This window comes from Manacus vitellinus, unplaced genomic scaffold, assembly GCF_001715985.3.
Source record: "Manacus vitellinus isolate BGI_N305 unplaced genomic scaffold, ASM171598v3 scaffold_15_pilon, whole genome shotgun sequence".
NCBI classification, from domain to species: domain Eukaryota; kingdom Metazoa; phylum Chordata; class Aves; order Passeriformes; family Pipridae; genus Manacus; species Manacus vitellinus.
In genome coordinates, this window is record NW_021939122.1 from 13,921,491 (window position 1) to 13,945,503 (window position 24,013).

General features: G+C 39.4%; 1 protein-coding gene across 1 annotated transcript in view; it reads right to left on the reverse strand.

Annotated features, from left to right (window-relative positions):
- LOC103753888 (VPS10 domain-containing receptor SorCS1) overlaps positions 1–24,013 on the reverse strand; it is a 191,189-nt gene that overhangs the window by 55,523 nt on the left and 111,653 nt on the right. Inside the window, exons 6-10 of the mRNA XM_029958578.1 lie at positions 22,880–22,944; positions 13,322–13,440; positions 10,410–10,499; positions 5,192–5,371; positions 833–979 (exon numbers count right to left, since the gene is read on the reverse strand). Coding sequence (XP_029814438.1) covers positions 833–979; positions 5,192–5,371; positions 10,410–10,499; positions 13,322–13,440; positions 22,880–22,944 — 601 coding nt within the window. The remainder of the gene's footprint in view (positions 1–832; positions 980–5,191; positions 5,372–10,409; positions 10,500–13,321; positions 13,441–22,879; positions 22,945–24,013) is intronic.

The window sequence follows — 24,013 nt, forward strand, 5'->3', positions numbered from 1 at the left end:
ATAGGTACAGGCCAGCAGGAGGAAGAGCTGTCTAAATAGTGTCCCTGATTCTGCCCGGAACAATGTTAGAATTTGTGTAATATGAAAGCTATTGAGAATCCCAAATACAGGGGCTCTGAGTATTAGTCCACTCCTGAGTATAGATTGCATTGGCTGAAAAATATGTCAATATAAGTCTAAGTTTTCTAATTTGATACAGATCTCCAATTATATTCACATTGCTTATATTTCACTTTCCCTCTTGAAAACTGTTTGCATATAATGATGATTAAAGACTTAACTACATGCGTATCTATATCAATAAGTACAGAGACAGATACAATTTACATCAACATAAAGCTATACATATATTTGAATGAATGTGTCAATTCTCACTTCTGAGCTCAAAGAGAAAATGATAAATGTTAATAAATATTAATGTCAACAGAGAGGCCTGAAAGAAATCAGAGCTCTATTTTCCTTTGAGCCTGTCTCCAGTTATTAGAGCCCTTAAAGTTTCTGAGCTACAATAGCTCACGCCTCCCATCTAGTGTCCAGAGAATCAACTGCGCAGACACAGCATCCAGTTCACCTGCTATTTAAGGGGACACCATCAGTTGTGCAGAAGGAAGCTGATCCACGATGCTTACTTCTACTCCAGAAATTAAATTAAGCTAAATTACAATGCCATGTCTTGCAATACCTACCCCCTGGCACCCCCAGCCTGGTGTGCTGCACTCCATGAGACACATTGCATGGAAAGGGGAGCTGCCCCCTCTTTCTTGTGTTACCTGGTAGAAAAAGATTGTTCTGGATATTACCACCCCCCCAAGTTTCCCCCTCAGGTACTTACTAGGAGACAGTGAATGGGATTTCCTCTCAGATCCGTGTGTGGAGCCTGCAACAAACTCCAGTCTCTCCCTTTATTGTAGGTGATGAAAGTTTTCACTTGGTTGTCAATCTTCTTGTTAGCCAAGAACATTCCCTTTATCCCTGCTACCTAGGAAAAATTGACATGGCTGAAAAATAGATCAAGTCCATGCAGGTTCTGTGCATGTGTCCCTCTTTCCCTGTCAAACCCAACAGGGCTCTGGTCGGTGTGTGAGTGTTGTCGATGCTAGAGCAAGAAGTCTCAAGGTACATCAAAGGAAGACAAGTTGAAGTGCTGGGGAAAAGCTAAAACCATCACAGGTGCAAAGGTGACAAATGGGAAAGCAAGCTTGTATTTCAAAGTCATCATGAGAACATGGTAAGAATGAGATAGCATTATCTGTAAAGTGACAATCTCTCAACTGTGTAGGTATCCTTCCCCTGAAAGATGAAATATGTACAGGGCAATTATTTGTCTCTTGCACAACAGTAGCTGGACACAGTGGCAATTTTGACCTTGCAAAGAAAACAGCAACACACACACATGAACTTGCAGTTCAGTGCTTCTATTCTTACTCAGCCTTCTTCAGACATTTCATCTAAGGATCTCAATGTGCTTCACAATTATCAGTGTTTCAACAGGATAACTTGGGGCACAGAGGTATTTTTATTGTGGTTTTGTATTTTGAGGAAACCAAAACACTAGTGACTAAAGCAAGGCCACCCAGAATGCTAGTTGTAGAGCTAGCAATGAGATCCTCATCTTTTTATTTTTCCCAGTGTTTTACCCAAGAGTTTCAATCCATAGACCTGCAGGAGGATTTTGTAAAGACAAGATGCTAACAGATTCACATTGGAAACAAGCCTAAAAGTATCTTAGTGGGGAGAAAAAAAATCAGCCTCAAACCACAACTCACACTGCAGAATGTTCCCATCTTCTCAGCACACTGAAAATCAATAGCCCAATAGCTGCTGCAGCTTGCGAATGAATTTGTTAGGCTGTCATTCTGCAATCTGAGTGCAGCAATAAAAAGGGAAGTGAAATCAGGAGAAGGAGGGGGAAAGTGAGAAACTTTTTGGTTTCCAGCAAGTCTGTTCAGTCATCCACCTCATCTCTTCTTATGATGTAGAACTAGCAGACAGAATCATTCATCAAGACTTTTTATTCATAGAGATTATTACTTAAATGGCATCGCAGGGCAAATGGTTACATAGCAGATTCAGAGCTTTTTCCAGCTCAACTGATTTAATTATGTGGCTGGATTTGGATGCTACAGTGAACAGGACCTTATTGCACTTTTAGTCACATGCTGTGAGACTACTAGTGTACAGTGCTTTGGTACAGAATATTGGTGTACTTAGTCATTTGCAATAGTACCCTCCTGCTTGAGCTATGGCACAGGATTTCATTTGAAGTTGCACAAAGACTTTGACATGACTTGCTATAATGGGCGATAGTTAAATTAAGTAGTTAACTAATTTATTGTTGATATAAACAAAAAAAAGATAACCTTTTCAATTTCTTTGCAGGATTGTTTTTTTCCTACCCAATTAAGTATTCTGGATTTTTTTGCCATAGTACAAAGGCACCCTGAAAAGACAAGGGTACACTGTGACCTAGTGATATTGCATTAATAGACAGGGCTGGAAAAATAACATAGTTCCATCTTTACTACCAGAGGGTTAGAGCCTATATTCCATTTGTACTTTGCTTTGTTGTTGTCCTGAAACAGTTCTATTATATAGTCCCTGTGAAATGTTGGCTATAAATGATTATTGAGCATTTTATATATCAGCTGATAAATGTGTTCTGAAATGGTGTGAATTTTTCTTTTTATGATTCTAGTCATGGGCTAGAACTCAGAATCCTTTCCCAAGAAAGCAAAGTTATGTTATACTGTCAGTCTTGGACAGCTTTATCTTGAAAAAAGACTGCACACCCTGTACACGGTTGTGTACTCTCAGTAGGAAGGGATACACCTACTGCATATACACAACCATGACACACACAGTGATCTGTTCATCCCTGCTGTTCATAACAGAGAAAGACCCATGTAAGGAGTGCATGACCACCAGCGGTCAGAGAGAAAAGCACTCCATCAGCTCCCACACAGGAATTGTAGACAACCCTCACCACCCTGAACGCATTGTGTGCAGACACAAATGCTGGTCTACACTTTCAGAAGGATTCATACAAGACACTTGAACACACAATCGAAAAGACATTCTTGACTCTCCATCACCACCTTCATACATCAAACATATACTTCTCAGCCAAGATACATACTGCTATAAAAAATAAGTCCCAGAGTGACAGTCATATACACCATAGCTATAGACGCAACTCCTCGCGGTCTGTTACCACTTCAGCCCTGGATTCCCACAGGCAGAAGTGTCTTGCTGTGGACCAGTCCAACAGAGCCACACCACATCACCAGAGAGACACAGGAACTAGAAAGGGAACTCAGACCCAGTGGTCAGTGATTTTATCTCTTCCCTTACTCTAGGAGATGGTCTCTAGGACAGCGTTTTTCTGAAGAGAACTCAGTGAGACAACATGAAACAATTTTTATTTTCTCTTTGTACCCAGTGCAACTCCCTGTTGAGCAGTATTGAGCAGATTAATGCTTAACCTAGAATAGGTTTAGGAATTACACACACAAACATGTTCACTACAATGCAACCAGAAGAACTTACTGCTTCTAACACCTGACAAACATGCATACAGACACACGCACACTAAACAGGCCTTTCTCTGGCATTTTCTCAAATAACAGTGTTTTTTTAAATATAGTGCTGCCACCACATAAGGACTCATTTTGAAAACTCCCTACTTCCTTTTAATTTATCTATGGATTTTTTCTTCTCTTGTCTTCATCTCCTTTTACCCCTAGAGCACTCATCTTTTGCAATAATCTGACTTGGAGAACCACATTGGTTGGCTTTGTGTTCCCTTCCAGCTAGAACATCAAATTGAAAGGAAGGTTTGTGCCAGGTTCCATGTCAGTCAATATTCTTTCTATCTAGATAATCAGCAGATATGACACTGTAAGTCTGATTCCATCAATTTCAATCCAGGTTACTGTGTGGTGTCAGCTGAATAAAACAAAGCAAAAGCTTTTCTTCCCCCCTCGGGATGTAGGACACCTTTACATAATGCAGTAAAACCGCTTCCTGAGCTGACAGTAATAAGAGGCAACAGTTTTTCCATGGGCTGCCAGTGTTGCAGAGAGATTAATAGTAAAAAATGTCCAAATGACTGAAATGGCAGTGCTCATCCTCCTACAGTTCATCTGCATTGATGTACAACACTTGGGATCTCTGGACAATTCAAGGTGGTTTCCAAGTAAAGGACAGCTGAAGGAAAACTATATAGCAGAGCCAATATTCAGGCAGTGATGGGGAAATATGGGAAGCATCTTCCTTTTCGAAGGTACTCGTATCTAGTTAATGACTTTTATTCTAAATGGTCAGAAAATACCCCAGAAGAGACCTGAAAAGAGAAACTGACCCTCAAAACAGCAGATGAGGACTGAATTTCTCATTAGCTGAGTGCTGTCTCCAGAGGCAAAAGAGGTAGCAGGGCAAGAGATGTACACATTAAGGGTACATTAAAAGTCCTATTCTTAGGATCAGTTGTCACAGAAGACAACATAAGTTGGTCTTTTTACAGGTGAGCTTAAGCAGAACACATTTGTTCAGAAAATGTCTCAGGGATAAAGAGGGCACTAAAAAGAGGGAGGAGAGCTTTCATGCCCCCCCCCAAGGGGGCATATCTATAATCACTTAAGTTCCCAGAATAGTCCAAGCTGAGAAAGGTGACAAAGAGAGCTGAAAACTGCTGTCTCTGCTTAACTTCTAAAACAAGCGGTTGGACTGCTAGAAATGCAAAAAAAAATTTAGAGAATGATACTATTCAGACTGTTGGGAGCTTTCAGAGTCAGAGAGCCAATGTGAGTCCAAGTCGATACTGTGGGGACATGGGTTTTGGCTGAGAAACAGAGTTCCTCTTAGCAACTGAATGAACTATTCCAATACATTTTGCTGTGCATGAAAGAGCCATGAGCTCTTCCTCACCTGAGAACCCTCTGGTGAACACAGCACTGAATCCCTTCATAATATTAGGCTGGGCCAAAATTCAACTCGTGTGTAAAACCTGGACTTAAAACTCAGCTGATTGCACAGAGGCCCTTAAGTAAAAGGAGGGTAAAACTAAGTGTTTAGTCACTTACTGGTTTTGCTGTTCACATGCATATTACAAGACTGATGTGCAAAGAGGAAATGGTACTGGCATCATATGAGCTTCTGAGATAGAAATGAGATGTTTGGAGTTATGACATACCTCATAGAGGTCAATCATCACATTCCCCTCCAGCCCTTGACTACTCTTGACATTTTCCAAGGCCAGGGTGAAGTAGATCCCTCGGGTGTCGGAGATGTACAGATTGTACGTGTCGTTCTGGTTCCACTCTTGTACAGCTGCAAACACCTGATTCTCATCTGTGCTGATAACATGCATGTCCTGGGGAAAGAAAAGAGAGGGATGTTACTAGAGGGAGCTCTGCACTGTCATTTCAAAGGGCATCAAAGTAATTGTGGAGGAGCAAGGGATAAATTTAGGCTGGAGTTTAATTAGTAGAAAATACTGCTGTAAACTGGACAGTCCATCTAGGAATATTTTACACCAGCTCTCTTCTGCCAATTTTCAAAGCAGTAATTAAGTGATGAGGTGTTAATTGAACATTGGTAGCAGCACTTTCGCCCACCTTATCAACACCTTCATTTTAATGAAAATACTTTGTCTGAGGGGTAGGAAGGGTTGTTAATTAGTTGTGTGTTTTTTTTTTCTTTTGACACCTGAGTGATTCCACTTGTGATTGCAGAATCAGAGATATTAAAAATGTTTAAAGAAAAAAAAAAAAGAAGCAGCATCTGAAACATCTGCTTGTCCCCCAGCATTCAGAAGCCAAGTATGCTTGGGACCTGATATAAGGAGGTTCTAATGGGTTCTAACTGCAGCCAGTGTTGCTGTTATCTACTGTTTCTAATGACAGTGTGGACTTAAGCCAAGGTCCTGGACCACAGTACTAAACACCACACCCCAAGAAATTTAACAGAAAAACAACCTTAATCCTCACTAGATGTAAAGAAGAGAACTGTAGTTCGATCATTAGTGTTATAAGTGAGGTTTTGTTTTACTCTGTTTGTTTGGTGTGTTACAGCAGGCAGGAAACAATGAAAAGATTGCGTAATTAAAGAAAAAAATTAAAAACTATTAAACCTGATTATATCTTTCAATGCCTAGAGAAATTATTACCCAATGGAAAAAGCCACCAAAGAGAGAGATTGTTATAATGAAATTCCCAGGCTCTATCTGCCCAGCACAGGCACCCTGAGTTCTTTGGTGCCATAAAAATCTATTGAGGTAGGAAAAGAAATGAAGATTTCTTAGTACCAGGTGATTCCCAGAAGACTCAGCTGTTCTGTCTGTTTTGGGCAGATACCCCAAAGTTATTCTGCTTCCATGAATCTCAGCCAGGACTTTCTATATGCAAAACTGGGAACCTTATCAGAAAATATACTCTTTGGAAGCTGATGCTACTTCTTCCATCTGTTAATAATATTCTTTGATAATTCACTGTCTTGTTGATTTCTAGGGAAAATAAATACTTCCAGATGAAGCCTTGTAATGTAAAGATAAAAAAATAACACAATGAAGAAATTTGATCTATGTATTTGAAAGCAGATTCACCATAGAGTTAATATTCATAACAGTTGTTTGTTCATCCAGATCCAGGTCTGAATACAGAGTGGATGAATATGCACTTGATTTACTTGCTTCTTTGCACTGGGGAAAATTGTATCCCAGAAGATGGGCTCGTTTTGTGGAGGAACAGATTGGCTTGAGTCTTGAGGCAATAGTAAAGGTAATATAAGTCCCACTGCCTTCTACTAATTTTGGCTGTGAATAGACATCCTCTTGTAGCTCCAGCTGTGCTGGTAGAAGTTACAGCCACAGCTGTTTGTTTGAGGCTCCTTATTTCAGACTGTCACCTTGGTGAATCTGCTGGGAGATCTACATCAGTAGGTATTCCCAACGTGCTTCAGGCAATATTGCCTAGCACAGCTCTAATCTCAAGTTTTAACTTCTGCATATGTGCACACATGGGCAGGCCCCTCTATTTAAACACAGACATATTGTAAGTAAAATTTGTTTTGTCTGGTGAATGTACTGTGTCATTAACTTACCATTTCAATTAATAGTTTTGTAATAACTAGCGGAAAGGGGTAGAAAGATACTTTGATCAACACCAGAGAAAATTAAAGGCAATTTCATGAATGTTTAAGAAGCAAACAAGTTAATTTATTCACTAGATGCTTCTTGAATTTGATCAGATCATGCTGTAAGATGGATGTGTAAGGAAGATTCCACTAAGGCTGAAGGAATTTAAGTCTGGGGAAGCAGAGACTGAGACTGAATTGGTATTATATACATAGTGTAGAAAGTCAAAAAAGATAGTGTTCCAACTCTGTGCCTTTGGGTATAAATTTTCCTCTTAATTTTTCCTCTTAATAAGTCCTTGTCCAACAGGTGTGGCAATGATGCAAAGTTTTGATAGAAAAGAATCAGTATATGGGCATCAAACAGGTCTTTGACCAACATCAGGAATTTTTCATTTCCACACTGGTAAAATTAAAATCAATCAGCATATAATTTCTTTTTTTCCAGGATGGGGGTTAATTTTTTGAGGCCAAAATAATACAAAACAACAGCCTTCACCTTGATATGGAACAAGCTCCCTACAGAGGCAGAAGAGGACAGGAATGTGAAGCAAGGCACCTTTGTCAAACAGTTGTCGTCATCTTCAGGGGCTCTCCAGGCTTCTGTCTACTAAAGACCTGAGCTTGTTTCTCTCTGTTGCAGCATATACTAGAAGTAAATTAATATACACTTCTACTATCTGTCTTTTTTGCCTTTCCAAAGACAAAAGTAACAGAATGATGCTGTACATTGGCTTGATCAGGTGTCTACTCTAATGACTAAAGGCCAAGGTTTTCTGAATTATGGAACATGCTTCAATTGCCCTTTTTGTGCTTGGTCAGGGAACTTTTCTTCCTGGCAAGTTAAACAGTAGGGATGTGTAATGCCAGTTTTATTCTGTCAATTACTGGGATTGTCAGCTCTTTTAAGGTTTGTATTTAAGGTTTTGGGTTGGGGTTCTTTTGTGGTTATTGCTTCTTCTGTCAGGATGTGCATCCTGAGGTTGAAAGAAGGTGATGAATTTAAAACAGAGGTACCACATGCACCCATCCCATCACTATTCAACCCAATACCAGTTAAGACAGGTCTTTTTAAAAGAGAAATTGCTTGGCTTGCTTCACTATTCTCAGATGTCTGCCCAGTGCATTGGTCTAAACTGGAGTAAATGTAACCTGCACGTACACTTAAGGTGATTATCATAAGTGACATGACAGTCTGTGACAGAACCCATATTCTGGCACTGTGGTGCAGAACAGGCAGTAATAATCCACATATCAATGTCACTGCAACAATTAACAGGTCTCAATAAAGACTATTTAGAGGATTAACAAAACCTGTAGCCACATATTCAGGCATCTTCTTGTAAGGAACAGTGTTTCAAGTTCATTTAGGTTTTTAATTAAACTAGCTACCAGGTGGTTAATGTCAACAAGATTAATATTTTAGTTTTGATTTGCTGTAGGCCATCCTGCCTGAGAAGCAGCATCACCTGCCAAAGCTGCCTGCCGTCACACGCCTCCAGTTTGGGAAGAGTGACACGATGAGACAAAAAGCTTGATATTTCCATCTTCAATTCCAGAACTCACTTAGTGCTCTTTACCATATTTGGCCCCTCCTTCTTAGCTGAAGGAGATGAAAGAGAATTTGGACATAAAAGAAGCTATTTGTTTAAATTCCTTGAATAATATAACTGTGCACATTCTTCATAGAAGTGACTATCTTGCTTTGACAGTAGCCTCCTAGACAGCTCTACTGTAGCTCTTTCCAAGTCAAATGTAGCACTTCAGTCTCTGAAGATATTGCAAGACTGTGATAAAGCATCTTTCTTTAGGTCAAATAACATGAATATATTGCTCCAATTCCTTTTATCTGAGAACATATTGTAATTTAATTGTAGTACATTTTCCCCAGCTCTCCAGAGGTCTCTCTAAGAAGGTGGACAGAAAAGTAAGTGTGGGCTAAACGAAACAACAATTTTAAAGCAAACAGTCTCTCTACAGATGATTTGAATCATTGTAAATGACAATTTTTATTTGGATTTTACAATAACCATTCTAAAATGCAACTCCCTTGCTAAAGATTCCTTCGAATAACACCTGTTTAAATTCGATCTGAATTCACAAGAGTAATTTACTCCTGCTTGGACAGGAAGTTTCAAACCAACCAATCTTTAAATGTGACTGAAAATTTTGAGGCAGACCACAGGTCTCCTGTGTCAGAGCTAAGAAAATCTCATGGCTTCTGGTATGATCCTCAATGTCCTGTAAGCTGGTTTTTCAGGTGATGTAAACAGAAGCAAAGGCTACAACAGCAGAGTAGGTAAGTTATGGCATTGGTAAGGTCAGTAAGGTATTGGTAAGTAGGCAAGGTATGGTACTGAAGGCCTGGGTTTGAGCTGCAGTCTGTTTATACAAAGGTCACCCAGTCAATCTACTATAAACAGGTCGTTTGGGTTGAGGAATCAAAGACAGTCAGTTGTGATATTAGCCAAGTTATCCCTTTGAATATTTCCACCTACAAAATCTGGTGCAACTTCAACTCCTAGGAATAGATTGATCTTGCACTTTCTTTTTTTTCTTTTGACAATCCTCACTTAATTTCTTGGAGCACATTTGTCTTCAGATGTTAGACCTCACATAGAACCCACAAGATCATTTGCTACCTTTGAGCTTAAATGAAATTTAAGACAGACTATAATAAGAACGAGAAGGAAAAAAAAATCCTGTTCTTGTTAAGAAACCATTAGGACCTTAGTTGCAAAATGGTGGTTTCTAGAAAACAGAGCTAACATTTTTTATAGCTGTTTTAAAAAACTCAGCTCCAGAAGGCAGAAATACCCTTTCAAGCTCCAATGCTAATTCACCATTGTTCTTAATTAGGGAAGATACAGAGCAGACACACAGAGACATCTCTTTGCTTGGTTCCCATTAAAATCTGCTAATGAGGCAAGCACAAAAAGAAACCCACACAAAACAGGGACAGGAAAGGGGAATTTTAAGACCAGAAAAAAAAAAAAAAAAAGAAAAAGAGAGAATCTCCTCCAAAACTTAATTAACTATAAAGAAATGGTAATTGACATAGGCTGTGATATCTGTCTACATTCATGCCTATGTCCCTGACTAGCCAAAGTGCTGACTTTTGGTTTTAGTCCTTTCTTGTTTGCAAATGTTCTGTGAAAGAAGAATGGTGTTTGCACTCATTGCATGCCATCTTGCAGTTACTTGTGCTGGATTCAAGATTTTCTGTGCAATCAAAGTATCTGTAGACTCATATGGGCATTCCAGCAACAGTAACCTACCTTGGGCAAGGAGTACTTTGGCAGCTTCATCTGTGCAAATGTGTTCCTCCTGTAAGAAACGTAATAATGTGGTCTTCCTCCTGATGTCAACTATGAGAGAAGCAGGAAAGATATAATCAGGTTTTTCTTATTATTTTTTTATTATCATGGAGAATATCAAACAAAAGCTGTTAAGAGAAATACCACAGTGTGGTAGCAATGGCTTAAAACTGTAGTGCTGTTACAGGTGATGGATAAACATTGATCCAGTTGATAGCAGCTGAAAAATAAAACAAGAGGAATCCCACTTTCAGCAAGGAGAAATAAAGGTCAGCATTTCATGTGAAAACCTGGGGAAACTGAAGTCCTAACTTCACTTGGACCATGAAGTCACATGCTGATACCAGAGCTCTCCTCTGCCTTACCACAAAACTGTTCTTTGCTATCTGCAGAGCTGCCATGTAGGCTGTTGGTTGGATCAGCAGATTGGCAGACATGAGGCTTGATTTGTATTTCCGCTTCCAGCTTTGATTCCTGTGTGACCATGTACAAGCCATCATAGGTTATCTGTTACAAGATCAGCTAAGCATTCAGGGATATGAAGGGCCAGGAGAAGCTCTGTGGATTTGGCATTTCTGTGAATCGGGCCATTTATTTAAGTGCATAAATACTGATGGCAAGACCTCAAAAATGTTGGGTTAGAGCAATGTGAGGTATCATTTTCTACCACCTATTAAAGGAGGGAAAATGAAAGAAAAAAAAGCTGACCATTTTATCTGGCTTCCAGTGCTGCTGAAGTATAATCAATGTTTGTAAAGTACGTGGAAATCCTTGGACAAAAGATACTGAAGAACAAATATTCCAAAGGATTCTCCCTGCAAAACTTTGCTTTAATTGCTTGATGCTCGAGCTTATCAAGACTTTTCTTTAATAGTAGTTGTTTTAAAATGCACTGTAGTAGTTTAAAATGCAAGATACATAGAGGCTAGGTTCATACCAAATTAGAGTAAAATAAGCACTATTTCTCATTCTAAAACTCTTCAACATTTTTTTAAGAGAACTGGGCAAAAGTTAGGGGAAGGAATGCCAGAAGTATTCTTTTGTGAGAGACTGTGAGTTTGTAAATAAAACAGAGTTTAGTGGGAAAAAAAACTCCCTTTCCTTTATCCTAGTGCTTCTAAGCCTACTAATTCGCATTCCAAATGGTTTCATTCAGAAAAGCTAGATGGAGATCAAGGAAGGTAGGGAAGGTTAGAAGAAGGCGTTCATCTACTCTTCCAAGCACATACAGCCTGGTTTAGGGCTATTCCTCCTTTGAAGAACAGTGCCTGGGATAACACAGGGTCCAGCATCAGCCATGGTGCATTATTTAACAGGTCCTTGTCAGCCAGATACAAATGTAACCACTTGAAGAATCACATTTTAAATTACTAGCCAACAGTGAATTCTCTGACTACATCAAACAAAGCACAGGTGTTTTCCAGGGATTACAATATTATTATTACATACATCTAAGTGTCAATTATTAATGATCAGCAAGTACTATTTCTTTGGCCTGTTATATTTATTTGTTTCAAAATCCTAAGAAGTTTAAGAATTAAAATGGGATCTTTTCAAATCCAAATATTAAATCACATCTTCACAAATTGTGTTACAAACATGAACACATGAAGTTGTGCAAAGTCCCATGGGGCATTAAGAAGAACATGGTAAGAGCTGCCTCTTTACATGCTCCTCCTTACACCATGAAGGGCAAAAATTTGACAGCATCAGGAACACTATGCAGCAGTTTATGAAAGAGAAAGTTGAACTCATCAAAATACAAGGGCTATCCAGAAAGGTAAACAATCTCCCCAGCACTGACTTCAGATAAAGCAAAGAGTTGGGCTTCTCTACATGGTTTAATAAAATGATGTCAGAACAGAGAAGACTAATAATCTTGAAAAGCACAAAACCAAGGCATCAGTGATGAAGTAATGAAACAATTCACATATGAAGAGAAATATTCCAGCTCCTGTGTCACTTGAGCCACAAACATAGTCATTCCGAAATGTGAGAGCATGGCTAAACAGTGATGTGTGCCCGTTTCCCTTGCCACATAAACATTTCATTTTTGCCTCAGACACATTAGGTACAACAGCTATTCTGGAACACGTTTCAGATTTATTTGTGGATGATTTAGACTGGTGTTTAAGACTGAGTTCATTGACTGAAGGCAACTAGCAATCAATTCATCCAATGTAACATATCGGTCCTTTCTCTTCCTTTCACTCACAAGCATGCTAGGATGTAAATTGTCTGGAAGCCCAGTTCAGTCCTAATGATTTCCAGTTCACCTCCATGTTCCCTGAAACCCTGCTGTTATTTTTGTCTTCTTCATCTGACATTAAATGGACACTGGCAGCAGCCTAATGAAACCCACAGTGGTTCAAATCTATTCACCAGTTCTCACCTGGAACACAGTTTGGCTGAGTACATCTCATCTTCAGCCTTTTCACTATAATCACCATTGAGGCATAACAATAAAGCCTGATTACTCCTTTGGGGCTTTCTCTGACTCCCTCCCTCCTTTCCTATTCCCCTCTCATGCTCAAAAAGCTTTGGTCTACTCCCTTGTAATAGCAGATGACTGACACGCCACTTCCAGCTGGGCAGTTAAAGCAGTAATTCCAGAGTGCTGATGAGATTGCAGGGTACAGAGCACTCCAGTGTACATGGTGGATACTCCAGGCAGGAACTCTATGGCCCTACAGCGACAAGATACTAGAGGTAAAAGGAACACTATTATCTTTGTAACAAACTGCTACAATCCACTCAGTGCATTTATGGATCCAACATGCACACACGTGCAAAGGAATACAAGAGAAAATAATATAATATAGAATAATATAATAAAACTAATAGAATACATAAGAGAAGAGGGTGTTCTGCACCTGAACAAAGACATAATCACCCTGGACGATCAAGGAGTTATGGTCGATATAGCCTGGAAAGGGTTTGCTGCGAGTGGCTTCACTGCAGTTCTGCATCTTGCAGGTGATGTATTGGGCATCTGAAAGGAAAAGAACAAAAACAATTCACTTGAGATCCTGAGCACAGATTCTTCCTGCTGTCATAAATCTATTTGCTGAGGCAGCATTTCTGCTTCCCAGACTCATGTGACATGAACTGACATCATCCATTCAACAGCACACAAAACTTCTTTCCCTTACATCTTTCACAAATCCACCCTTGATTATTTTCTTCCTTTAAGTTCCTTTCTTCTTTAACTGCCTCAGCCTCCCATTATTTCTTTCCTTTCTGCCCTAGATTAGACATCAGAGCTATACATTTTTACCAGGAGATGATCTGATTACTTCAAGCCAGTGTTGTGGTTCCATGCTGGAAACAGACAACAGGCAGCATTTGAAGGTGGCACAATACTATGATTTGTGGCTCAGATCTGACAGAAACCTAGTTAAGGGTGTATCATTCAGCACTGCTACCTTCCCATGCTGCATTTACTTGGATGCTACCCAGGCTTAAACTTAAAGCAGGAACTGAGTGAGGGAACAAGAGCTGTAAAGGACTATTTACTAAGGCAAAAAACAGCCCAAGTCCTGGGACTCCCTAAGTAACTATGGGTCTGAAGAGCTGTGTCTTTGATTTGGGACAGACACCCATTGTGTTGCACCTCAGTTTCCCTTTCCCAAGTGTACCTTTGTCATCCCCATTGTGTGGGATTTGCTGTAGAGCATAACAGCTTCTCCACAGTCATGTACCAAGTTTATTTAGAACACGGCCAAGGTCCAGAGCATACACAAGCACATGGACACCTTCAGAGGACTCATACCCCATACTGTCACCAGAGAACCCCTTTCATGATGCACCTTCATATTTCCTACAGCACTTACATTCTCTGTAGAGTAATTCAGACAAACTTGGAAAGTAACTCAGACTATCTCCTGTTCAGGGGGTTTTACCTAATTCTCCATTGACAGTGAAGGTAGATGCATTCTGGCAGACCTGGGCAATCGTTCCACATTCTCTTGAAACTAGAGGCCTCAGCAGTTTCAAAGTAAATGGTCTAAATGCAGCCATCCATGCAAGCCATCTCATCCACTGTCACTATATGGGATGTCCTCATCTCTTATTCTGAAGCACTGCAAGGTGCTCATCTCATAATCTATCACCTGAAGAAAAACAATTTGAATTTCTTCATGATGGTAATTTATCCTAGAATACAGAACCAGATTCTCAGTATTTAATTTGGACTCTCGCAGATCCATTAGGAATTTGCACTTTGTTTAATGACAAACCTGATCTACAGGAGGAACGACTTTGGCATTTTAGCAGTAGTACTTACATGGTAGAAATGTTAGAAGTACTTCTAGTAGTTTTCCTTGGAGAGGCACAGACCCTTGTTTGATATAATTACCAACTTCTGATCAGAGAAAAAGCATTTTACACTAAAATAGAAATGGCTGGAATTTTACCATCTCATATTTAATCTTGGTTTTAATTAAAATCTATCATTTGACATTTCTTTCCTTGCTTCTAAGGGCTGTTGACTTCTGCTTGAAACAGACACGCAGGGTAACGAACCTTCAGGAAAGTCTGATTGAGAGATGATTTTACACTAGCATTTACAGAGTTCTTGGAATACATAAAGTGCTAAGTATTATTAGCATTTTAGTATTAGTATTATAACATTTCATGCTTTTGCAGCTCACTGCAAAACATTAATGAATGCAGCCTGGGCAGCATGATAGAAATGTATTTCCCTTCAGAGGGATATGATTTTTTCCACATTAGCCACAAGAGGGCAGGGAACGACATAATTCCCAGCCTGCTCATTCAGGTGAGCTCAGGAAAGTTCCCATTCAGAGCAGTTCAGTCCTCTGTCCCTCTGCATTCAGGAAGGAGGGGGACAAGCGGGTCACAGCCTCTCCCACCACCCAATAGTACTGTGTTGTGTAGCATGTCCCCTCCTTGACATAAGACAGAGAATGGACATGCATTTCTTCCCCTGCAACACCATCAATTCCCACTCCTCCTCTTTAATCCAATCCCTTGTATCATGAAGGATAGCCCCTTGCCTCCTCCACTTCCCCCACCCCAAAATCATAGAGTCACACAGTGGTTTCAGTTGGAAGGGACCTTTAAAAGGGCATATAGTCCAACCCCTTGCAAAGAACAGGGACATCTTCAGCTAGATCACGTTGCTCAGAGTCCCATTCAAGGTGCAGCCTGACTTTGAATATTTGCAGGGATAGGGCGTCTACTACCCCTCTGGGGAAACTGTGCCAATGTTTCACCACTCTCAATGTAAAAATCTGCTTCCTTGTATCTAGCCCAAATCTACCTTCTTTCAGTACAAACCCACTATCCCTTACCCTATCAATATGAGACCCGTTAAAAAGTTTGCCCCCATCTTTCATATAGGCCTTCTTTAGGTATTGAAAGGTCACAACAAGTTCTCTCTGGAGCCTTTTCTTGGCTGAACAACCCCAGCTCATTTAGCCTGTCTTTACAGCCTCTCTTTGAGCCCTCTGATCATATTTGTACACTCCTCTGGACTCACTCCAACAGGTCCACATCTTTCCTGTGCTGAGGGCTCCAGAACTGAACACAGTACTCCAGGTAGGGTCTCTCATTCTGTCTCAAGAAAGTTCCTGAGCTTAAACAAAGCATCCTCAGTTAAAATGGCTGGTCCTACAGCCCCCTGAGCTGTTGACAAGACTGGTGGCTTTTCATACATGGAATCAAACCCCCCAGCAGAGATATACAGGATCAGACCTCTGTTTCCCATACTGTTCCCTTCCCCCCCTCCACAGGCACACCAGCTGTCTGGGACACACTAAGAGGAGACTGCAGTGCTGTCTTACTTCCCATGCAAAGGGGTTACCAATGCTGAGAGCACAGGGAGAGAACAGGATGTACCTTGCTGGGACCAGCCAGCAAAGAAGATTAAGGAATCTCCTCCACAAGAGATTTTAAAGAGCAGGCCAGGTTGACATCCATTAGAGGTGACTGAAGTTCTTTCCATCCTGTTTTAATGGAGGAATGGAGACTATGCCTATTTTTGCTGTGATCACAGGAGTCTGGGCAGCAGTGATTGTACCATTGATGAAGATTTACTAAGGCAATTCTGTGAACTTTTACAGTGCAATTCTCCCTGGCTTCAATTCTAAAATGCCAGTAATAACTACTAAAGGGCAGAGCATTGAAATTGCTTAAGCTAATCTCACAAACAGCCAAACCCTGAGATGTGCACAAGAAAAGCTCCCTCTGTTGTGGGAGACAGAAAGAAGGAAGCAAGTTTATTGCAGTGCCTGATTCCCTCTTTTTTTCCTAGGGGAAGATTTTCTGTGCTCACATTAACTCATGGCTTTTTCATTTGATTCTCATGGACATTTTATGTGATTTCGTTGGCAGAGGTTTGTAGTTTAGCATTAATTAATGTCAATTAATGTATTCAGTTGCTAAGCTCTGGAATTAATTTCATTAGTTTTCCTGCACAGATGTTTTCCCCACCATAGGTAATTAGGACATTATGCTTTTCATTTCCAGAACCCTCACCTCCAACAACAGCTGCTGTTTTTAATACACAACAAGAAAGTCACACTGTGCCTGGAGAGAAGAACATAGCAACTCCCAGCTCTTACACCCCCAGACACTTTGATTTTGACAGGTTTAGACACCCAGAGTAGGATTCTTCTTGGGGAATAGCAGCTACTTCTAAAGAGGATGCAAGAAAAGTCACAGAACACAAGAACAGAGGAGACTTCTTGACTTCTTGTAAGGGAAACCTCTGACAAAATTAATCTGTTTCAGTGGTCAAAGAGAATTGCAAATGCTAACACATAGTAGAAGTTAAGAGCCAGAGAGATCCTGTGCCATGAAATATTTTAGTCTTTTCGATTTAGCTTGAGCTCCATGCTAATATGTTCTCAAGGGAAATGGATCCAACCTGTCCCAGAGACATTTCTTCTTTAGTTGCTCTAGAGGGAAGGTTATGGGTGGTTACTGGAGCTTGGTGAGCCTCTGCAAAAGTACACAGAAGTATTTTAGATCCCTTCCTAAAGCAGAGTGGGAATTTCTTCAGGATATTTTGTTGCTGAGTACTATTTTGGATTACATATGAAACCCTAATACCCTCTACTTTCTAAGTAGCCTAAGCTTGCATGCATATCTTTCAAAAACCTTATTTGATTACAGGGAGAGTCAGAGAAAATATTCACTGTACTCTACAAATGTACAATTTTTTTTTCTTGTATTTAATTCATTGAGGAATGTATCCTTTTCTCTACAAATAAACCCACCAAGGACAAATCAGGAATTTCATGCAAAGAGTATCCACATAATCTATGATTTTTTTCTCTTCCAGATTTTCTATGGAGTATCCCAGATCGTTTCTGAGCAACTTAGACATTAGGGATAGTTTTTGCTTTTGAAAGATGACTAGCATTCTGTAACTAATGAACATGGTAGTAACGTATGTCACTGAAAGACCCAGGCCTGTTACCCCTCTTCAACAGTGACTAATAACAGAAGTCTAGGCTGCCTTAGTAGTCCAGGTGCCTTAGTAGTCCCAGCGCATCTTCAACATTCACAACCTCCCATGGCAATGAATTCCAAAATTTAATTAAATGTTCTCTCATACTTTCATCTTTCTACTCCTTTTTTTGAGAAACACAAAAAATGACTGTTCTTTATCCATTTCCATCTGGTCTGAATGTTGATTTGTGAAACATTCATGGTATGGGAATATGCTCACAACTCTCCAGGACTCGGCAACTGCAAAGCAATTAACCAGTAATGAAGATCAATGAAACGAAACCATCCCATTTACTAACTACTCACAAATCTGGTTTTATCCTGCTGCTACTCCTTCTTCACTGCATGTCAGTGTCGGAAATCTTTCTTTACATAGGGAAGCAAATCCTCTACCATTTCTGGTATAAAGTTATAATCAGAGAAACTAACAGATGTCATTCTCCAGGACAAATACTAATCATGATCAGGAAAAAACATTAATTACAATAAGAAAAAAAAAATCATTGCACAGGTTTAGGATACTGTGGGAATTAATTCATCATTTTAGTTATGTTAGTAAAACACTATCAGGCTAAGTTGCCTACTCATTTTTTCCACTACACTGATTATTTTATTCTTCCTAGCAATCTTCTGTGAAAATAGAAATTAAAGTCCTAGTGCAACTTTGTGATTCAGACATTATTGGTCAGATGCTCAGTCCCTGCTGACCAGCAAGCAGAACACATATGCTGACCTCAGGTGAAACTTTGGTCTTACCTGCATCACCTAAATTACCTTGCATTAAGAAAAGTTGCTGTGTGAATCAGGATAGCAGAAGAAAAGCAAAGGAAACAGAACTACTTTTTAAGTATCAGGAGCTCTCTGAATTTTTGCCAGCACATTAGAAAACCCCTCAGCTTCTTTCATCCATGCTTTAAAAAACCCTCACATAAATTAATAACTTTAGTCCAAATCAATTGGTGTCATCTAAATAAGCAAATGCATGTCTCATAAATGTAACAGTTGGTTTTCCTGTTTTACATCTATAGGAACTGTTACTTAGACATCCTCTGAGTCAGTTTTGCCATTCTGTAGAGGGCCAGTGGGTACCCAGTTAGTACTGGGTAGTACTAACTACCCAGTTAGTTCCAAATGCTTTGTAGGAATCTATCTTTCTAATTCTCACCAACTGGATTCCTCAGTAGGCACCCACCTGAATAAAAATTACTTCCCATGTTAATTAACTTGAATCAGGCCTTACTGGGATAATCCTCCCTAGCTCAAATCAGATAAGCCCATTAATTTTGGATCTTTCAGGACTTGTGTATTCTTTACAAACCTAAACCCCACATGTCATTAAGTTTCCACCTTCTGAAAGCACTTCAAGTTGCATTTGAGCAAACCTAAATTTAACTTCCACCATCGCTCTGCCTGCTGACTGTGATGGTGAATGTAACAAAGAGAAGCTTATCATAGGGTTAAGAACTGTAGGGGATTAATTATCTTCCTGGGGTGTTGATCTGAGCCTAGACAAAAAAAAAATCACAATTCCTGCTGACTTTGCAAGCTCGCCTTTGATCCTGTTCCAAAATCAAAGTGGAACACCAGGGATATCCAAGCGTACAAGTGGAAATGTGAGATAACGTTCATATGAACTTCTTCCAACCAGAAGAAAAAGTTTTACTATATACTCTCGGTCCCAGATTGAATTGGATTGGGCCTGAAGCCTTTAAAAAATAAACAAAACCATCACATTTCTCTAGATGAAAATTTGCACAGTGCTCTCCAAAATTTACACAAAGAGGATTAAAAACATAAATGATTATGATTAGCCCTGCAAATCTGTCTCCATCAATACAACTATATTGAACAGACTGTACTCATTTTGTTCATCTTTACCTGCACCCTAGTGTGATAAGACACAGTGTGTTCAGGAGTCCAGATTTTTCTGGATCCCGAGGGAAAAAAATGTAGGGAGAACATGCACTCAGGAACAACATTCCTAGCCAGATCCTCAGCAGGTGTAAATCAACATGCCACTGAAGTTATACTGATTTATGCCTGATAAGAGACTCTCGTTTTGGTCCTTGCAAACCTTTTACATTATGTAAATAAACACAATAAATAAAATGCACAGACAGATGATAATCAGAGAGCAGAGACAGAGAGTTATTCTAGCAAGGAAAGCCCAGGTTGTTGCTGATGTTCTCAAATGACTTGGTCAGGGAGAAAGGCTAACCCTGTATCCTGCTGACATTTCTACTTCTCACCTAAAGCTGCAGTTGTACTATTCAGCTTCTGCTGGAAAATATATCAGCACAAGAATGAGGAGGTTTTTTCTTATTTATACTGAGTTCAGCAGCTTCTTGTTTAGCCCTTCTATTTCCACTTCGTATAATCTTTTATTTCATTGCACAGAGTGTGTGGCTGTTTCCACACTACTCCCTTTTCTTTCCTTCTTTCTCCCTGTCTTGCTTTGGCAAATTTACCTTCTCATATTTAATCCCTTTATTGAAATTTTACACTTGGTTAACTCTCAAAAGAGATATTCCAAGCAAAGTATAAATAAGTAAATGCAAAAATATTTTTAAAAACACCAAAAAAACACCAAACATAAAAACCTCAAGAAAATTATTTGTAAATTACCTTCAGTTTGGAAAAAAGGTATCTTTCTCACTTCAGCACAGTTCCCTCTATCACCCCACTGGTAGCAACACACTTGCTCCATTCCAGAGGTCAAGGTTTCTCTATCCATTGGAGGTTTATGGTTACTTTGTGCAGGAAAAGGAGACTGATTTAGTACTTAAAAGAAAGCTCTAGTAGCCAAGAGACCTGTATATACCGAGTTGGTCATGGTAACTAGAATAAAGGAGCATGTGCAGTCAGTCTTTAAATCTTGTGACCTGCAGTGCTTCCAAACATCTGGCAAAAAATGCTGTGATATGTTCCAAGGTTACTGCTTTCAGCTACACACCATAGTCCTCTGCTGGAAACCAACACTCCCTGGAACAAAAGGCCAAACAGAGCATGCACTTACTGAAAATCCAACACATTTTCTTATTCTGCCAAGGAGGTGATTTGAGGACCTTTTGACTCATTAGCAGAAGTTTCATCCAAAGGACTGGTTTGCAAGAGCAGTCACCACCGGCTGAAAGTTTGACACCACTGAAACATTTAGTTAGTAGTTCTGTCACTGACTAAACTGAAATACTTAAGTTGTGCTGCCTCATAACCAAACCAATATAAGTGTGCAGAATCTGTTATTAGAGCTCAGTTCTTGAGCAATAATTTGTTATTCTACAATTCTTTTTACTAATATGCCCGATTACTCAGTAAAGCCAGTTTCTTGTATTTGTTTTTTGGTTTTCACCTTAAGCGCTGTAATAAAGCTTACTAATTTGTTAAGAACTCAAGAAGCATTTTGTAGAAATGTGTGATAGCTGTGCAATATGTTCTTATTTCAGCCTAAGAACTCAAAAAGATCATCCAAAGCATTTGGTGCGTGGCACTGTCTCTGCCCACTGTGAGCTGAACATCCCTCAAAAACATCGCCAAAATATAGCTCCTTAAACATCGCTTGTAATCCTTCATCTCAGTGACCACAAATTCTTAATGACTTATAAGAGCACTGTTTGGTGCTGAAATAGACACTGTTAAGAATATTTCATTCTCATTTAGCATGTCCCAAGAAACAGGGAGCCTCATGTCCCCAGCCCTGGTGTCATATCTGGTAAGTGAAATTGAGAGGAGAAATAATAATCATAGATCATAAATGATAAGAAATAGAGATAATACATTATTTCACTTTTGCTATTTTGCATATCTTGACAGGGAAACCTTTAAAACTTTATAGTTTCTATCACAACTGTTTCTTCTCAAAATTCATCTTCCAAAAAATTCTCTTTCAAGATAAATTTCCGTAAGTTAAAAACCAGATTACCCCACAATAAACTTTTCAGATAGTTTTCAAGTTTACAGTGACAAAATACACATTTTAAGTAACACCATCACAGTTGAGGGTAAAATTCAAGGGAGAAATTCATCCATTTAAAAAGTAATTAATTGAATGCATTGTTAATACTTTTGTATTGAAAATGGTAAAAATCTTCTTGTTATGTTGCAGCAAAGCTGCTGTTTACTGAGGAAACAATATGGAATTATAGTGATGATCAATGGCAGCCAGGCTTTCAAGTGTCATGCCTGCCTGAGAAAATCCAATGGAGTGGGAAAGAAATCCAAGGAGTAAGATCTGCAAAGTGGAATTCAAAGATAGACCTTGAGGAAGAACGGCTGGGAGGAGAAAAGGCCAGCGGGTGGTTTAGGGTACCTGAGAGAATTTATGGTCAATTAGGAGAATATTTTGGAGTTGCAGGTAAAGGAGGCTCCTGGAATGGGAAAAAAAAAAACATCAAGAGGCAAAGCAGGGAGGAAAAGGAGCTGGTGAATGTGAAGGACAATGACAGGACAAGCAGGAACAGTGAAAAATACACTTCGGTTGGTCATTAAAAGGTTTCTAATGAGAGAGAAACAAGGTATTTTCAAACGCAGTACCTAAGGCAGAGTATCCCTGGTCTGCTAAAACTATAAAGCTGTGAACAAGGTGAAGCTATGTACTGTGTGAAAAAACTAGCAGCTAGACTTTGTGACTCAGGAACTTCTCTGCAATGTCATGTTCCCATCAACAAAAATCACATTAGAAGAAATGAAAGTGCTCTGTGGAGTAGCTCCAATTACAGCTTATCACCTATTCTTCCTTACCATGTTCTCGGCTCCTTTCACAGCCTGTTAAACCCAACTTTTTGCCTTTCTGGAAATGCCTGTCTTCTGACAGACCTGACTTGAAACAGCCAAACCACTCATATTAAATGAGTGAACAACTAAAAAGAAGTCAGATTTCTACTGTCATATTGTGTGGTTACAAGAATATGAGGACAGTCCAGTATACCACAATATTTAAAAGCTGATCTACTTACGACCATCCGCTGTCTTTGCCTCCAGGTGCACGAGATCAGGCTCTCTACCATTCCCCATCATAGACCTGTAAAAGACAGATTGAGATAAAGGTATTAAAAACAACATATACCATGAATGTCTGAGAAATTAGTTTCACAGGAGATCCTGTTTAAGTGAACATAAACTCATACTCACAAATAAGAACTGATAGCTTTGAAAGCATTTTGGAGTTTTCCCTAAAATAAAGTTGAATATTTTAAAGAAATTCTACCATGTTATCTAATCAATGCCATTGTACTTATGAGTTCTTTATCTGATCCCTTCACTTCTTTCCACATGGACACTTACCTGTTTCTGTTCCTGTTGACACCTGCCATTTTGATGTGTCTTCTGGTTTGGTCAGAAGGATGCACTTCAGTTCAGGGTGGGATACAGAAGACTTTAATAGATGAGATAATAGCATTGCCATCATACTAATTATAGCTGTTCCTTTATATTGGACATTTTATGCACATTTGCTTAATTGACACTCTTAATGATCAATGTTCCCTCATTAATTAAGAAGTTTTAAAAACTCATTTTATCCTGGGACATTTTATTACTTCGGATCTAATAAAAACGTGTTTCATTAATAAAAGAAATGTCACATTGACTCAGAAAATGACTGTTTGTTCACTCTGAATTAACAAGTAACAAATAGAGATAATGAGTATGACAAATAGGGGTTTATGGAACCCAGCTCTGCTTCCATTGTTAAGGTTCCCCTGGTCTGGCCTCATCAACTCCTTGGAAGAATCCAAATGGCCAGTGGTTTGACAGACAGTCTGAACTATGGAAATGCTTACTGCAAGAATGTACCAATCCCACTGTACAGCAGCCTCAGCAGCATCTCTGATAATCAGCCTTGTTTCTGGTCTTAGTCCTATAACTCAAGTCATAATCCCAGATTAAACCTAAGGGTTAAACAACAGTTTCTTGTTAGCTGCCTGACCTCCAAGTTAATAGAACCATGAGGGAAGATATGCATTCATTTCCAGTGATAGACAAATTAGATGTTCTGTTCAGAGCCTCATTATTTTTTAAGAAATCAGAAGTGAGATTCAAACAGTGATTTAGACCTTAATTCAGTTCCCACTGACTGCAATCAGAGGCAC